The sequence below is a fragment of the Hemibagrus wyckioides genome, linkage group LG08 (genome assembly GCF_019097595.1).
Source record: "Hemibagrus wyckioides isolate EC202008001 linkage group LG08, SWU_Hwy_1.0, whole genome shotgun sequence".
NCBI lineage: Eukaryota > Metazoa > Chordata > Actinopteri > Siluriformes > Bagridae > Hemibagrus > Hemibagrus wyckioides.
Window position 1 is genome coordinate 20,962,903 of NC_080717.1, and position 16,338 is coordinate 20,979,240.

The window sequence follows — 16,338 nt, forward strand, 5'->3', positions numbered from 1 at the left end:
AACCAGTCTGGCCAAAAAAAATCTTCCATTTCAACTATTTACAGGATAATTATTCTCGAATTTAACAGAATGTTTAAAAAATGATAATTAACCTCCATCCAGTGATTAGATACTTCATTCACATTGACCTTAATCATTTTGTCATACACATACACAAAGATTTTTGTTATTGCTAATTGATTAGAGAGAGAGAGAGGGAGAGATAGTCGGAGAGAGACAGAGAGAGAGAGAGTCAGAAAGAGTGAAAGAGAGACAGAGAGTTAGAGAGAGATACAGAGAGAAACAGAGAGTCAGAAAGAGAGAGAGAGACAGAGAGTCAGAAAGAGAGAGTCAGAAAGAAAGATAGAGAGAGGATCCGAGAGATGACAGAGAGTCACAGCGAGATAGACACAAATAGAGAGAGAGAGAGAGACAGAGAGAGAGACAGATAGTCAGAGAGAGAGAGATGAAGTGGAACATGTGAATGCAGTCAGTGTTAGGAATGTAGTGTGGAGTGGAGAGAGACCTATGTCATGTACGGTGTGTATTAGACCCACAGTGATCATGCTGAGGTGATTTACAGAGCTCTCTTTGCTGTGTTTCTGTCTGTGTACAGGGTGCTGTATGGGAACAAAATTGCTGAGATCCCCAAAGGCTTGTTTGATGGCCTTGTCTCCCTGCAACTGCTGTAAGTACTGTTTCTATCCCATCTGCAACCAGTAGCAGCAGGATAGTGTGTGTGTGTGTGTGTCTGTGTGTGAGCTATTTCATTTCCCTCTGCTCCAACTCATAAAAAGAGCTCATGCAAAAAGAACAAAAAGAGCATCCTGAAGCCCGAAAAACCTTTTCCAACTCTCAGATGGACCGTTTGGACGACTTGTTAGAGGAAGACGCATTGATATTTCTTCTGGTGTTTCTCTTCTTCCTCCTCCTCCTCCTCCTCCTCCTCAGGAGTATACCTAACGTCATTAGCATTTAAATTGGACCTGATTACAAAGCATATCTCTCATACCTCGTCCTATTGATGTAGACTCAGAAACATTGCTCAAACACGATGCCTGTGTTTAGTGGTGTAATTTGAGGAAATCAGTGTGCTTTAATGACCTTGTTGGAGCTGCCTCTCACACTTTGAGGCAAGGGGGGGGTAGTCTGGCTGCGTCCTTGCCTGCGCATGGCCGGATCGAGCCGAGCAAGGACATGTCAGCGAGTTATTATCAGCCAGGAACACGTCGATTCCAGCAGTGCTGCCCTGCACCTTCCACTCTTTGCCTTGTTAGTGTCCTAATGAGTCACATTTCCTGTGCTTTTGTGATTTACATTTTTTTTCTTCTCCCCCTTAATGCACCGTTTCTCAAAATGCCCCTCAGAGACCTGCGGCCGCTCCACATTTCTGCTTCTCCCAGCACACCTGTACACCAAAGGGCTGTAGCTATTAAAAAACCCTTATACCTCATTCTCTAAGTGAAAAAAAAAAACTTGCTTTCATAACATTTGCTACAGAAAAGAGAGGAAATCATCTTTATTAATAATATCACAGTTGCGTTATTTATCCCCTCTAGGATTTTATGATCTTGTGATCACATGAATTAATGCAAAATCAAGCAAAATCTAATTGTTCGATATTACCTGCAGATTTCGGGACGAGACATGTCATGTGACATCACAGCACACATTCAGCGAAAGGCTTCTTCCATTCATATGCATCCAACATGAATACAGCTATCATAGAAAGTGATTACATACACCAATCAGGCATAACATTATGATCACTGAGAAGTGCCGTGAATAACACTGATTATCTCCTCATCATGGCAGCTGTTAGTGGGTGGGATATATTATTAAGCAGCAAGTGAACATTTTGTCCTCAAAGTTGATGTGTTGGAAACAGGACAAATAGGCAAGCGTAAGGATTTGATCGAGTTTGACAAGGGACAAATTGTGATGGCTAGACGACTGGATCAGAGCATCTCCAGAACTGCAGCTCTTGTGGGGTGTTCCCGGTCCGCAGTGGTCAGTATCTATCAAAAGTATCCTTTTAGTCTTACAGGACTTTAAGGATCTGCTGCTAACGTCTTGCTGCCAGATAACACAGCACACCTTGAGGGATCTAGTGGCGTCCATGCCTCGACAGGTCAGGGCTGTTTTGGCCGCAAGAGCGGGACCAACAGAATTTTAGGCAGGTGGTCCTAATGTTATGGTTGGAGTTTAAAGGAAAAATCCTGTGCTTGCAATTTCACAGATTCAAAAAAAAATCTGCAGGTTACATCACCGATTTTGGAGAAAAAAAACAATGAAACATTTTTAGCTGTGACAATAATAAAAATAAAAAAAACAGCGAAATCCTGGAGGGACTGATTAGTGCTCTGGGGATGATAAATGGTTTCAGGAAGAAATGAAATGTAGTAATAAATCCTAATTCACTTTGCTCTATTAAAGTAAAGAGTAATAACAGAGTAGCGAAATAATAGCTGGAAAGCATGAGATACTACACGGTAAACATGTGCTTAGGTTTTGACCCGTGTACAGTATATAGTGTAGGTGTGGTAAATAAACTATTTATTTATTTATAAAATAAATTATTTATTTTTATTTGTTTATTTATTTATTTATGTTTTATTTATTTATTTGTTTATTTAATTGTTTATTTTTTATTTTTTCAAATTAAAGAACGACACCAAACTTTTTTTTTATCCATTTACAGTTACATTTAATGTGATGGCAAATCTCTAAAACATGTTCCTGTTATAGCTTTTGTTACAGCAGCTAGAAACATTCTCCTTTTCACACCAGAAGCCTCGATTTATTTATTTATTTTTCTTGTGAAGTTAATAAGACAAAAAATATATAAATATGCAGCTTGTGATGTTACTGAGAAAGCACAAGTTTCATTGTCCTGTTGATTTTGACTGATATTTACAAAGCACTGACAGTGGAGACTCCTTCCATAAACATTAAATAAAAGTCTCCATATCGAATGTTGCACCATAACAATGATTTGATTTGTTTGTTTGTTTGTTTGTTTTGGTGTTTTCTTTTTTTTTTTTTTTTTTTAAATTCTGGGTTAGAGTATATGGAACTTCCGCCGTTCAAGGCCTTGTGAATTAGCCGTTACTATGGAAACAAACGCATTAATAAAATGCATAACAGCAGTTCATCATATTTCCAGTTTGTTTAACGTCATTTTAGGCAAAGAAAAAGAGTTGTCAAAACCTTTATATCTGGAGCTCTTGCATTTTTTATTAAGTAAGACGTCTACATTCATAATCACTATATGTTTTTATAGAAATCTCATCAAAAGATCTCCTTTAGCCAGATATATTAACATGACTGCGATGTGGATTACTGATAGCAGCTATTTTATCTTTTTCTGTGATTTCTTTTTAGTTGCAGAGGAGTCAGCACTGCTCCTAAGCAGGTTTTCGGGCATCGTTTTGGCTCAAATTGACTTTTAGACCTTTCTGTTTTTGACTTAAGTGTATCAAGGAGCATAGAGCAGGTTTTGGCAGCATTAATGTCCTTTTAGGGAAACACTGCTCTAATGAGTGTAGTTAGTACTACAGTTAAAGCCCATCCAAAGGGAACACCCTGCACAGTTCCTGAAAAAAAAATGCTACTTAAAGTGTTTGGTGATGTTTTGTTTCGCCTTGTTGTGAACAGGGTTTCCTTGTTTTCATCTTTTTTGAAATCCCCACACCTAATTAGCTCCCCCGGTGAGCAGGCTAACGATGCATGCATTCACTGTGAGACAAAGCCTCATTAGAACGGCTTTCCGTAATTAAACACAGGCTCCGTGTTAGTCGACTGTCAGGCAGTCTAAGTAAGAGAGACATACAAAACTGGAACAAAGCAGGTGGAAGACCAGGGCATATGGACGTGAACTTGAAAAAAAAAAGAGATGCAAATGTGCATCTGGTTTTACTAAATAACCTAAAAGCGTAGATGTGAGTGTATTAAGAGTTTTGGGTTGTCTAAGTGACCGTGAAATCAGACGTGTATCCTGAATGCCTTCCAGTAAATTGTATTTTTTATTTTTTTTTTCTGATGCACTGTGGAAATCTGGGCGAAGCAAAATGCAGCCTGTGATTTTTCCATTCTGGTTTACAGAAATAACTTCTGAAGTTATTTGTGATGCTGCACTCCTTCTGTACAGATTGGCATGCCAGCAGAGAGGCATCATGAATTTACAGCATCTCTGACTCTGCTGGCGGCTCCGAGACATAAAAGCGCTCAGAGCGAGGCATGCTTTGTGCTCAGCCCTGTGAAGAATGAAAAAAAAAAATCAGTGTCCTTTAAATTGTCAAAGATTTTTTGGTGGAATTGCCAAGAAATGGGCCTTAGAGGTGCTAAGCCGGCTGCTTTATTCAGACTTATTCAGGCTCTCAGTCTAGATGTCTAGATCTGGACCTCACAAGCACCTTTTACTTTACTACCCTTTTACTAATCCCCAAATACAACACATCCATTCTATACAGCATGGCACTACATAACACAACTCAAAGCTCCCGGTCTAATCTAAAGGCTGAATAGTAAATTTGATCAATGACACATGGACTCGGACGTGTATTATGTTAGTGTTTTGTGTGCTCACCGTGGCTCTGACTGAAGGATTTTTTTGTCCATCCAGGCTGCTTAACGCCAACAAGATCAACTGCCTGAGGGTGAACACTTTCAAAGACCTGCAGAGCCTCAATCTGCTCTCTCTCTATGACAACAAGCTGCAGACCATCAGCAAAGGCCTGTTCACCCCGCTGCGCTCCATCAAGACCCTGTACGAGACACTCACACACACACACACATCTCAGTCCACTTCAGCAACACACTCTAGTCTCTAAGCAACCACCGCTGATCTGATTTCACATACATGTTTCACACACATGAATCATTCGGTCACTTAGTAATTAAAAGCTCCTATTAAGCTGAAGTGACAAAATAATTAAGCTATTAACACCCACACATTATCAGAGTGTATTTATGTTTATATCTATTATTATGGAACGACTCCGATAAAACATTTAATATTCTTCTTCTTCCCATTTCCTTTTCTTCTGCTGCTACATTCCTTTCCTTCTCACACCCTGTACCTCCTCAGACATCTTGCTCAGAATCCCTTCATGTGTGACTGCCACCTGAAGTGGCTGGCTGACTACCTGTTTGACAACCCCATCGAGACGAGCGGTGCACGCTGCAGCCACCCGCGCCGCCTCGCCAACAAGCGCATCAGTCAGATCAAGGGCAAGAAGTTCCGCTGCACAGGTAGCCTTAACACACTCACTCTCTCTATCTCATACACACACACACATATATATATATATATATATATATATATATATATATATATATATATATATATATATATATATATATATATATATATGCAATAGGTCCACTGATTCACACTTCTGAGTTCAAGGACAAGATCAGAGGTTTGGCACGTTACTTCAGTACTGCACTCATGCCGGCCAACAGTGCCACCTAAAATGAAATCTTTCCAGGAAAGCATTGGAGCCATGTCTGGACATGTTGGTTAGATCCATAAATATACATATTGAGACCTTAATATAGGACATAGAGTGCACTGCTGACAGCACAAGGGAGTTGTAATGGTCTAATAATCTAACAAGCTAACTGACTATGGGACAGCTAATTGACTTCTTAGCTGCTCTTTGCAGTATGATTTAAGGATAAAGATTAGGAACAAGTTTCAAAATTCTTTAACGCCCAAAATTAAGGCTTGAAGGGATGTTCATTGACAGACATTAGGAAGTAAAATACACCTTTTGATTACACTAAAATAGTTTAGCAACATTAATTCAGTTAGCAAGGTATCTGTCGTGTTTAACAACAAACTAGCTAACGTTAGGCGTATGATTTTGATTTTATCACGTATTTAAAAGTAGCAAGCTACAAGGTAACATTAGCTTCATGTTTTCTTAGTGTAATTACTGCTAGCTACCAAGTTTGCTAGCAATGTTAGCTAAACAGCTGTAAATGGAGTGTGTTTAGAACTGGGACCTTTTTTTCATACGTAGCTAGTGTGAAAACTAGCTAGCTAACTTAGCTAATGATTCTTTAAAACAAGATCATCAGGTAGCAGCAGGAAAAAGCAATAGAATGAATGTTTTTCATGGATGTTTACATGTGAAACCTAAAAAAGGTGATGCACCATGACATTTTTGTCCTATTTGCATCATTTATTTGAAATCACAAAGGAAGGGAACCTAGAAAGGCTGCCAGGTTTCTGCGTGTGTGTGTGTGTGTGTGTGTGTGGTTGCCCTGGAGAGGGAGCTGTGTGGCATCCTCAGGCCTGGAGCAGTTCTACATTCACACTGCCAGGCTTCAGAGTGCTCATGGGACATCACCAGGATACACGTTAAAACAAAAAAAAAAAACCGTCACAATGCATTTTTGAAGGTTCATCAACATCCACGGGGACAAAACAGCCATGAAAGTGAAGCCGCCCCGTCGACTGTAGCGAGCGTAGTGTGTGTGCTCGATGCTGTGCGCAACCGCCGCTTGCTTTGATATTAACCCCAGGATTTCCCCTAATTACAGCTCTGCCTGTGTCCCTATAGCAGCACAGTAACAAGCACAGCGGGAGAGCCAACACACACTCAGAGCCAAGGGTTTGTGCACGAACCGTTTGTGTGTGTGTGTGTGTGTGTGTGTGTGTGTGTGGGCGTACACTGCAGCAGAGGGCTTCGCTGCACTCCTTTTTTGTCCTGTGTGTGCCAGTCATGTCTCTTTCTGTTTGTTTGTCTATCTGTCTGTGCCCTTGTGTTGTGGCCAGAGCTCTGGTCCCCACCATAACAGCAGCGGGGAAAGTGATGAATGCTTTTCTCGGCGGCTTCCTGCTCTCTTCCTGGCTGCTCCTCCACCTCTCTCCTCCTCTTCCTCTCCTCCTCTTCCTCTCCACTCCTGGCCCCGGGCCTCCAGGCCCCTGGTGCAGCTGTCTCTTGTGCTTGATCTAACCATGTGCCGCCGCCTACACTCGCCTCACATGGTTCCGTCAAGCACCAGGGACCGCTGGACACACTCGCACGCAGCATGGCATTCTGGGATAGGGCACTTCTCGCCCACCGCAAGGACGAAGAACGAGGCAGCGTTTGTCAACTCAAATCAGGAGCTACAATCCAGGACTTTCTGCCTTAGCAAGCACGTCCTTAAACGTGTGCATCTCTCATTTTCTAATGCACACACACCCAGTCTTAACATCTCCCTGGGTCAAGAAGACTAGGGTTTAGCTTGAATTTGACCAGCTAATTGGAATCTTAACCATGTGACATCATTATTGTTATGTTTCTCATTTTATTGCCCCCTCAAAAAGTCATTATTATGGTGTCTTTCTGTCCAACTTCATTTGTAACATAAGATAATTAGCTAGCTTTCTAACATTTGTCCTGTGTAAAAATGTACCAGAAGTAAGCAAGTGTTGTGGCTTAATCAACAACTAAAATTTGATAGAAAAATAAAGATTTAGCTACCAGAATGAACCTTACATGACTCGGTTAGTACATAAAGGCAGCATGCCTTTCCCTTTTTATGCCACTGGGTTTAAAATATAGCCTTTAATCACAGAGTTTAGAAACATTAGCTCAGCTAGCAAGCTTTTCTTCTTATGCTAAATAGCTATCGATAATATAATGTAAAAATTTCATCTTAAATTATAAGCTTATGATTTGATCTAAAATGGACAGATTGCTTGCTAGCAATCTAGCCAGCATTAGACAAAATATTTTGCTGTGTAATTAAAGATATTAGCCCGCTTTTCTAGCAAGGTAGCTAATGTTAAATAAAGTATTTAACGTACCTAGCATTAGTCCAGGTTACTAGGAAGCTGGTAAATAATTTGTTGCAAGTTTGCTAACATAATCTTATTGTGTTCTGTCGCAATGCGTAATTAAAGACGTTATCTTAGTTTAGCAAACCAGCTAACAATATTTTAATGTGTTGCTGAAGACTTAAGCATAATTCGCAAGCAAACTAGCTAACATCAGCTACACTATTTGATTGTGATTAAGCTAGCTAAAATTATTCCAAAAGCCTGTGTAATTATTTTTTTTAGCATCTAGCATTACCAGAACTACTGTAGTGATGTCATATGATAGGGTTTGCAAATAGCTAATGAAACCTACCATAAGCTAAGGCCGTGTTTACGCTCAGACGTGCTCACCAAAGTCCTGTACGCTCCTGTAGGACAGTGAAAAAAGAGGAGAGGAGGAATAATATAAACATTGCCTGTGGAAAGACATCGGTCATGTGACTGAGATATAGCTCAATGAAGCAGCGCCTCCTGCTCCCCAGAAACCTCCTCTGTTTTTCTGTCAAAACACATCTCAGGAGCGGACCTCCGGCAAGTGACCTCGCGCTGTTCGGTCCGCTTTATCAACGCACGCAGCCGTTCCTCAGCAGAAGATGGATGTTTGTTTAGGGCTAGGCATGTGTGGGGAGTTGGTGTTTGTGCATGAGTGTAGAGATGTCTGAGCGTGACGGAGTAGATGACGATCTGCAATGTGTTACTGTGACGCAGTGTTTAGATCCGTGTTTCCTCAGATGTGTGTGAGTGTGTGTGTGTGTGTGTGTAAACTGTTTTCTCATTTTTTTTCTTCTCTCTCTCTCTCTCTCTCTCTCTCTCTGTCCTGTGTGTGTCAGGTTCAGAAGATTATCGGAGTCGTCTAACAGGAGAGTGTTTTCAGGACCTGGTGTGCCCTGAACGTTGTCGATGTGAGGGTACCGTGGTGGATTGTTCCAACCTCAAACTCACCAGCATACCTCCTCACCTTCCTGAACACACCACTGATCTGTAAGCAATCACATACACACACACACACACACACATTACCCTTGACTTTAAAAAGTTCCTTGAAAGCTAATTTTCTAGAATCTTCTGGCTGCTTTATTAGTGGAATTTAAAGTGATTGACAGCTACTTCCTATTGCCTCATCTAATCTCGTTGTACTCAATTCGGCTTAGACGGCTTGTGGATTTTATATGACTTATTATAATGCAGCTTCATAATGACATGCATTGAGATTAGAAATGAAGTTTTCCATTCATAGAGCAAAACATGGCATCATGTGGACACATGGCCTTACCCCTATGTCTAGTGTACAAACTCCGCCTCCAAGCGTTACATGATGAAACGATTTTTTATTCATCCATATATTGGGTAGCATATTGTTTTTCACTGGACTATTTTGTCCACAGCTTACACAGTGGATGGCTAAAACGCACACACAAACTCACATAGAATAGAGTTACTAAGTATAGTATAGAGTCCATCTTCCTGCACTTCACTGCACCTCCCTGCCTCTCTGTCTTGCTTGTCCATTCCTCTGTCTTTTTCTTGTTTCTCGTATCTCATGCCGGTCGATGTTGAATGACTGCCACAGGCTTTTCCCGGACTGTTAGGCTCACGCTGTACTCGAGTCGTTCCCTCGATGCCACTCGCCCTTCTGCTCATGTATAGAGGACACGGCTGGCTTTTCCCTCTGCTCTCCCATCAACCTCCCTCATCAGTCACACCCTAGGCCTCCTCCACCTACTCTATCTGCCTCCTCTTCTGTCTCTGTTTCTTCAGCAGCCCAGCTTATGAGAAAGTTAGCTGTTTTTTCTCTTGCTTGTCCTTCTCAGTGTCCACATCTTTCCACTTATCCATTTTCCAACTGCGCTGATATTCTGACTCATATGTTCTGTCCACTTTTCATTTCTTCCCTCAATTACTTTCACTCTTGTAGGTGCTTTGTCAAAGATCTTTTTGGACGCTGTCATTGTCCTTTTCTTACTCTGAACTCTGCTCTGTCATGTCCACAGTGAGGCTTTCTTTCCTACCACAGGCATATGATCTCTTCCTAAAAGAATACTCCCAACCTTTTTTTTTTTTTTTTTTTTTTTTTGGCACCTGGTTTCTATCCTCTGAAAAGTAGACGGCTCATTTGATAGGTTGAGGTTACGCATATAGAGAGGCTTGTTTTACAAAATCTTTAGACTAAACAATTAGTGAACAATAATTGTGTAATTATACACAGTGAAATGAAAAATAATAAATAATATGAAGAGAAAAACAAAATATTCCATTAGCAGCAAAAGACTGAGAGCCGCATACAGCACAACTTCATTACACTTTGCTTTAGAATATTAAATATTAATCAGGAAATATATAGAATCTACTCTGTCCTTGTCTCTGAGCATGTGCATGCTTTGCATTTATTCGATTTGGTGACATCCTTTTATATCTTTATCTCAGTTTTACTCCATGATATGACTCATCCTCTCACTGGTGAATCATTAACCTCTCTCTCCACCTGTACCCGCACCCCCTCCAAACACACTTCCCCTTGCTTTGTCTCTTCCTGTCTTCTCCAGGCGCCTGAACGACAATGAAATCTCATCGCTGGACACCATGGGGGCCTTTAAGAAGCTACCAAACCTTCGGAAGATGTACGTCCATGTTCATTTTCACTTTAAGAGCTGGAGCTGGGAGGTGGAGGGGTTGGGGAATAGGGGTTGGATATGGGCTTGTCATTTGGGATATCTGGCTGTGAGTTTTATGTCAATAACTTTATGCGTGATGAGCCACGTAGGTGGCGTGGATAGAGAAAGCGGCAGAATATTGGGTCGAAATGGGCAAAGGCGCAGTGGGATTTATTGCCTGGCAATATTTGCCACCCACTCTGGAGATGGGGAAAGCGGTGGTCTCTCGGAAAGAAGACCAGTGATTTATCAGGCATGAAATTGCTTACGTTATAGTGCATTCGAACTCATTACAAATGGGAGGCATCTAAAAGTTCTCCTCCTCACGTTTTACTGAAGTACAGATTGCAATCAGCTAGTGAATCACTAGAACACAGCTGAGATAGCGTGTTGCCAGACGTCATAAACGTACGCTTAGGAAGCCATTAAATTAGATTCTAACTTTTGATTATGAGTAAAAACATGGTAAAGGTTTAGAACTTTTAAAAATAATAAACCTGACATGCTGTCATATGACCTCAAAGCTGGTCATATTTTAGTAGAGTCCAAATGGGAATGGGGGAGACTTGAAGCCAGAACAGATAAAACCGGTTGACAGATTTATGGTGATATTTTCTAAGTAAAATGTTTGAAGCATGATGAACTCTGTGTTGTTGTATCATTTCAGAAACCTGAGTAACAATAAGCTGCGGGAGATTCGGGAGGGTGTGTTCGATGGCGCTGGAGGCGTCCTTGAGCTGCTGCTCACTGGAAACAAGCTACAGGCTGTTCAAGGGCGCATGTTCAGAGGCCTGAGTGGCCTCAAAACCCTGTGAGTCAAGTCCCAGATTCCCATTATACCTTCCTGACCCTTTAGTTCAGTATAAAAACACACAAAATAACATTGCCCAAGCTCTGGATACTAACCTAACTGTCCATATCTTTCCTAGAATAGCTAAAAGATCAGAAATTGTTACTAATTTCACTCATCAGATCTAAAGAGAATTTTATACACAGCACAGCAGATCCTGGGTTCCTGTCACAAGCATCACACTGCGACATCAAAGATGCTAAAATGATGTGTCTCATGGAGCCTGGGAGTTCAGAATGGCCTTGCTAAGCTCTGCTGTCTACCTAATTAGCCAAATTGGAGAGAGAGGAGTGCGTAGGAGCAAATGAATGGAATCATGGTTCAGCAGTATTGAATTTCGTGGCTTTTAAATCCCAGGAACATGATGCCTAAATTGAGTTTGCCTGTCTCAGGTCCCTGTTTGTCAAGGTCTAATGCGGAATTTGCTGCTTTCACATTTGCGTCCCAACAGCCTCTGGTTTACATTTAGCCCATTTGTGCAGCTGGGCTTCTTTTAGAGGCACTGATTATTTTAGCCATTCTGTTTTTTTTCACCACACACATATGCACACACACACACACACATGTTTTATATATATATATGCATTTTATTTGTGTTTCATTTGCTAGATGCTTTTATCCAAAGCGACCCAAAAGTCCAAAAGCATCCCTGGTCACATCCCTGGTGGTCCTCTTATTTAAAATCTCCAGGTCTCAATCACAAAAACTTGGTGATGTCCTGAATATAAAAATCGACTTTCACTGAGAAATTATTATTATAAGTCTCTAAACTGCTGTAGTGTGAATATGGTCAGTGCAGCAGTTTTACTGCCAACACAGCAGAGATGTGAATCTCATCAGGAATTTTATGCCACTTTTTAACATGTTAAAAGTGATATATTACATCATAAAATATAAGTGCCAATCATGTTGCAGTATGCTAATGAAGCCCAGGTATAATGCTGATGCATGATGCTTTAATGAGGGGAAGAGTGTATAGAGTTTGATCTTCAAAACAAGAACGGTTCAGCCAACGTCCTTGCAGTCTAACTTTGACCCCCATGGTGTGTGTGTGTGTGTGTGTTCGTGCAGGATGCTGAGAAGCAACCAGATCACCTGTGTGGACAACACCACCTTCACAGGCCTCAGCTCCGTTCGTCTGCTGTCTCTCTACGATAATTCCATCTCCACTATCGTCCCTGGAGCCTTCTCCACCCTTCACTCCCTCTCCACCATGTGAGTGATACACAAACACACACAACGATACACAGCGACACAAACCCAAACGCCATTGAGGGATTTGACAACTCCCAGGCAAATTTTTCTGTACGTGCATAACCCAGATACGAATATTAAATCAGGAGATTGTATAAGGTCATTTGTTAACCAATTACTGGTTAAGACGTTAACATGTGTGTTCCTTCAGGTTTTAATGCCGTTACGATGCAGCGATGCATGTATCAGTCAATCTCTGTTCATTCAGCCTGGGAGTCAGATCCCCCCGTTGCGGTTGGTGGTATGTAGCCTTCGGGCAGCTCTGAGTTAAGAGTTTTTCTGCACACAGGAAGTAAAAACGCAACCCCAATCACACCGCTATTATAATCCCATAGCATGTGGTGCAATCAGAGTGCGCTGTACTTTTCTTTTTCGCGTTATTGTTTGCAGATGCCTTTCAAAATTCTGAGGTTGTTTTCTTGGTCACTCACCGCTTTCACTCCAACATCTGATGTCAGTATTTGGGTTTGGCTTCCTTCAGGCATGACGAACAACATAAAAGACCAAAAAACTGGAGATGCTTTTTTTTTTTCCTGCTAGAAAACAAGTTCAAACATTGTGTCGATGGTGTCCAAAACATTTCGGTACTATATGATTATATGCTCATAAGATTATAAAACACTAACGTGCCAGCATCTTAGTCATCGCTAAGATTACACTGGCTAACATGTAGCCAACATATTGTTGTTGGTTAGAAATGTCAAGATTGGTATATTGAACTGGAGATAGCTTTAATATTTGTTGGGACACATTTAAGGAGATTGGAGAAATACATTACATAAAGAAAATACGGCAATAGTGCACCGGAAAACCAGAAAAATACATTTCATATGCAGGGTAGCATCTGACCATTTTGTTCAGCATGAGTAATTTATCTAATATATACATACATAATGTACAAGATACTGTGGGTCATTTTTCTCTGGTCATCTGAACAAGTGCAGGCAGATTTAACACTTCTGTCTGGGCTTTTACATTTCCCTGAAACAGTGAACCAAACCCAAACCAGGATTTATCAAGAAAGAGTTCAGCCAACTAAATGTTTTTGGACCTCAGAACAATCTTATAATGTTTCCTTTTGGTAACTCAAACTTTGTAAGATCACCCTCTTATTGTTTGGAACGTTTTCTTTTCGGAAATATAAATTTGCATTTGTGGTGTATTACGGCTCAGAGAACATTCTCATAACCTTGTAGTAACCTGCAATGGCACACAGAATACTGGAATGTTCTAGTAATCCTTTGGTGTTTTATAGTCCTCTGAATGTGAAGGAAAACCTTTGTGAACCAAAATAGAACGTTCCCAGAACGTTACGAAATGGTTCCCAAAAATCAACTGAGGAGCAAAAAGCTAAGCTGCTCATCCTGTGTGTGATTCTTCTCTTATTCGTGCTTTCTCTAAAGATAATAAACCTATTTGATGCTTTGTTGTTCACAGAGCACCGTGTGAATAATTAAAGGCAAACACATGGCGGGCCTGCTCGGGTATTAACGTGCGCTGCTGCCTGCAAGCCCTCACGCGTATGTTAGCAGTGCACTGGAAGGTCAGCTCACTTAATTAATCTGTGCTGTAGGGTAGTACAGAACAACAGCTCTCAGATGCACCATTTGCTGCTTGTGAATAAAGCGGCTCCGCGGCAGCACTAGTGAGCCGGCTACAGCTGAACAACGGGACGTTGTAACGCTGCATCAGTCAGCCGGGCTCCTCACTTACTGCCTCGCTGACTCATGGCCAGTGACGCCTTCAGCTGCAGGCTAAACTTTTATGATTTAGGTCCTGCTCTACAAGACGAGCTTTTGGAGCTCTGAGAGGATCTATGAAAAATGGGTCAGTATCTCGATCTTGAAAGCTCCACTCCTGTGGTCCATTTAACAGACTAGGGGCTGGAGGTTAGAGTCTGGCTCAGCCCAGATGTGATAAAAAATGTGTTGATAAATTATGTTTGTGTCTTATGCTATGTTTAAGGAGGAGGAAGTGGAGGGTGGAGGGTGTTGGCATGCATTGCTGCAGTAAATTATTTGTTACTCCAATTGTGACTGTAATTCTAGTCTTTACATAAAAGTTCCGGTGTAATCAGTGCCACATTACAGTGTCATTATAGTGATTATAGTGTTCCTCATATGCAAAGCAAAAAATAGTGCACGAATTTGCATAAACCTGGTTGAAGGTGAGAGCGTGATGGTGCGACTGGAAGCATTGCTGACTCAGACATCCAGTGTCCTGGGATGATGAACATGGTCTACATGTTCGTCTTGTGTCTGCATAGGTTTTTTCTTTGGTTTCCTTCAAAAATGTGAATTCAAAGTGACTCTAAATTGCCCCTGGCTGTGAATGTATATACTGTGTGTGTGAGCCTGGCATCACATCATTGTTGTATTCTCAACTCACAGACTCATGGAATCACCATGACTCTGACCAGGATAAAGTGTCTACTGAAGATAAACGAATTAATGATTAAAGGTGCCCTCAGTGATGGTTCAGTTGTCTTCATTATCCAACAGCAGTCAATAAAACATCAGCCCCAATAAAACCTCTTGTTTCTACATGTCAGAGGTACTGTAAAAGAAGAAAAAAGGGGGACGTTCTACATCAAACCAATTAGGGCAATGAGGCGTCTGTGAAGACCTGTCAGTCATGCAGTAGCTTTTAAGGTGTCTAAGCTTAGGCATGTGTTTAGAAGGAAATTATTTCATTTTTGAATTTTGTATCCAACAATGTTACTGACTGTCCTTTCATGGCTATGAACTGTCCATGGTACCAATAGAAGGTAGCTCTATCTGATGAATGTCTGTGTTTTTTTCTATCTACAGTAACTTACTGTCCAACCCATACGTGTGTGACTGTCACTTGGCATGGCTGGGCCAATGGCTGAAGAAAACCAGGGTAGTGAGCGGAAACCCCAGATGCCAGAAGCCAGCCTTCCTGAAGGAAATCCCCATACAGGACGTGGCTACGCCTGACTTCACCTGTGATGGTACGCAGCTCTACGCTTCCTCAACACGCTCATTATGCCTTGTTCACGAATCTGTTGATGGACCCATTCATCAGCTTTCATTTGGATGTGTACACATAGATCAGTATACTCTTTCATGCACGCACCATCCATTTACGACGCCTGCACACAAGTTCCCAGGGGTCGCAACCCAAACCACATGGCAGCACTTAATGAATCCGGGCTCGCTGAACTCTCCTCAGCTCAGTCACTATGAGTCATCTAAACTCTGCTTAGCATTACACACGTCTTCCTATCGAGTCATGCTAGTTTGATCAGAACAGACTATGCTTCTGGTCACTCCTCTGAGCCATGGATCACTCCACACTCCATCTCAGAGCGGTTCCTTCACATTAGAAATGCCCTAGATGCTGTTCAGGATGGGTATAAATCACGCACGTCCCCTTCCCAGCACGGAGAGGGCATCGGGAGTGCAAATCAGACCACAAGACCCCTTCATTATCAGGCTTCGGCCAGCTTTTAGAGGCAAGCAGCGGCCATTTCCCTACAGACACTAAGGGAGAACCGCTGTCCCGCTGCGCCCCTGTAAATTTTAACAGAGAAAAAGGAAATGTGGTTTGGCTTCTGTCTGGCCAGAATCTCAGCTAGAGTCAGGCCTCGCCGCCAAAAGCCTGAGTGTTCTGGGGAGAGCAGTTCTTTTGCTGTTTAAGAGCTTCGGGGAATAGACGGTGCAGATGTAGGCAGCAGAACACTTTGAACTGAAGGGGTTCAAAGGGAGGGAGCTCACTAAGAAAGTAAGAGGGCCATTAGTTAGCACAACGCATGCGTTCCA

General features: G+C 41.7%; 1 protein-coding gene across 1 annotated transcript in view; it reads left to right on the forward strand.

Moving 5' to 3' along the window:
• slit3 (slit homolog 3 (Drosophila)) overlaps positions 1–16,338 on the forward strand; it is a 167,175-nt gene that overhangs the window by 115,886 nt on the left and 34,951 nt on the right. The window contains exons 12-19 of the mRNA XM_058396991.1: positions 596–667; positions 4,604–4,747; positions 5,069–5,232; positions 8,629–8,779; positions 10,342–10,416; positions 11,117–11,260; positions 12,371–12,514; positions 15,364–15,527. Of these exons, the coding sequence (XP_058252974.1) occupies positions 596–667; positions 4,604–4,747; positions 5,069–5,232; positions 8,629–8,779; positions 10,342–10,416; positions 11,117–11,260; positions 12,371–12,514; positions 15,364–15,527 (1,058 nt within the window). The remainder of the gene's footprint in view (positions 1–595; positions 668–4,603; positions 4,748–5,068; positions 5,233–8,628; positions 8,780–10,341; positions 10,417–11,116; positions 11,261–12,370; positions 12,515–15,363; positions 15,528–16,338) is intronic.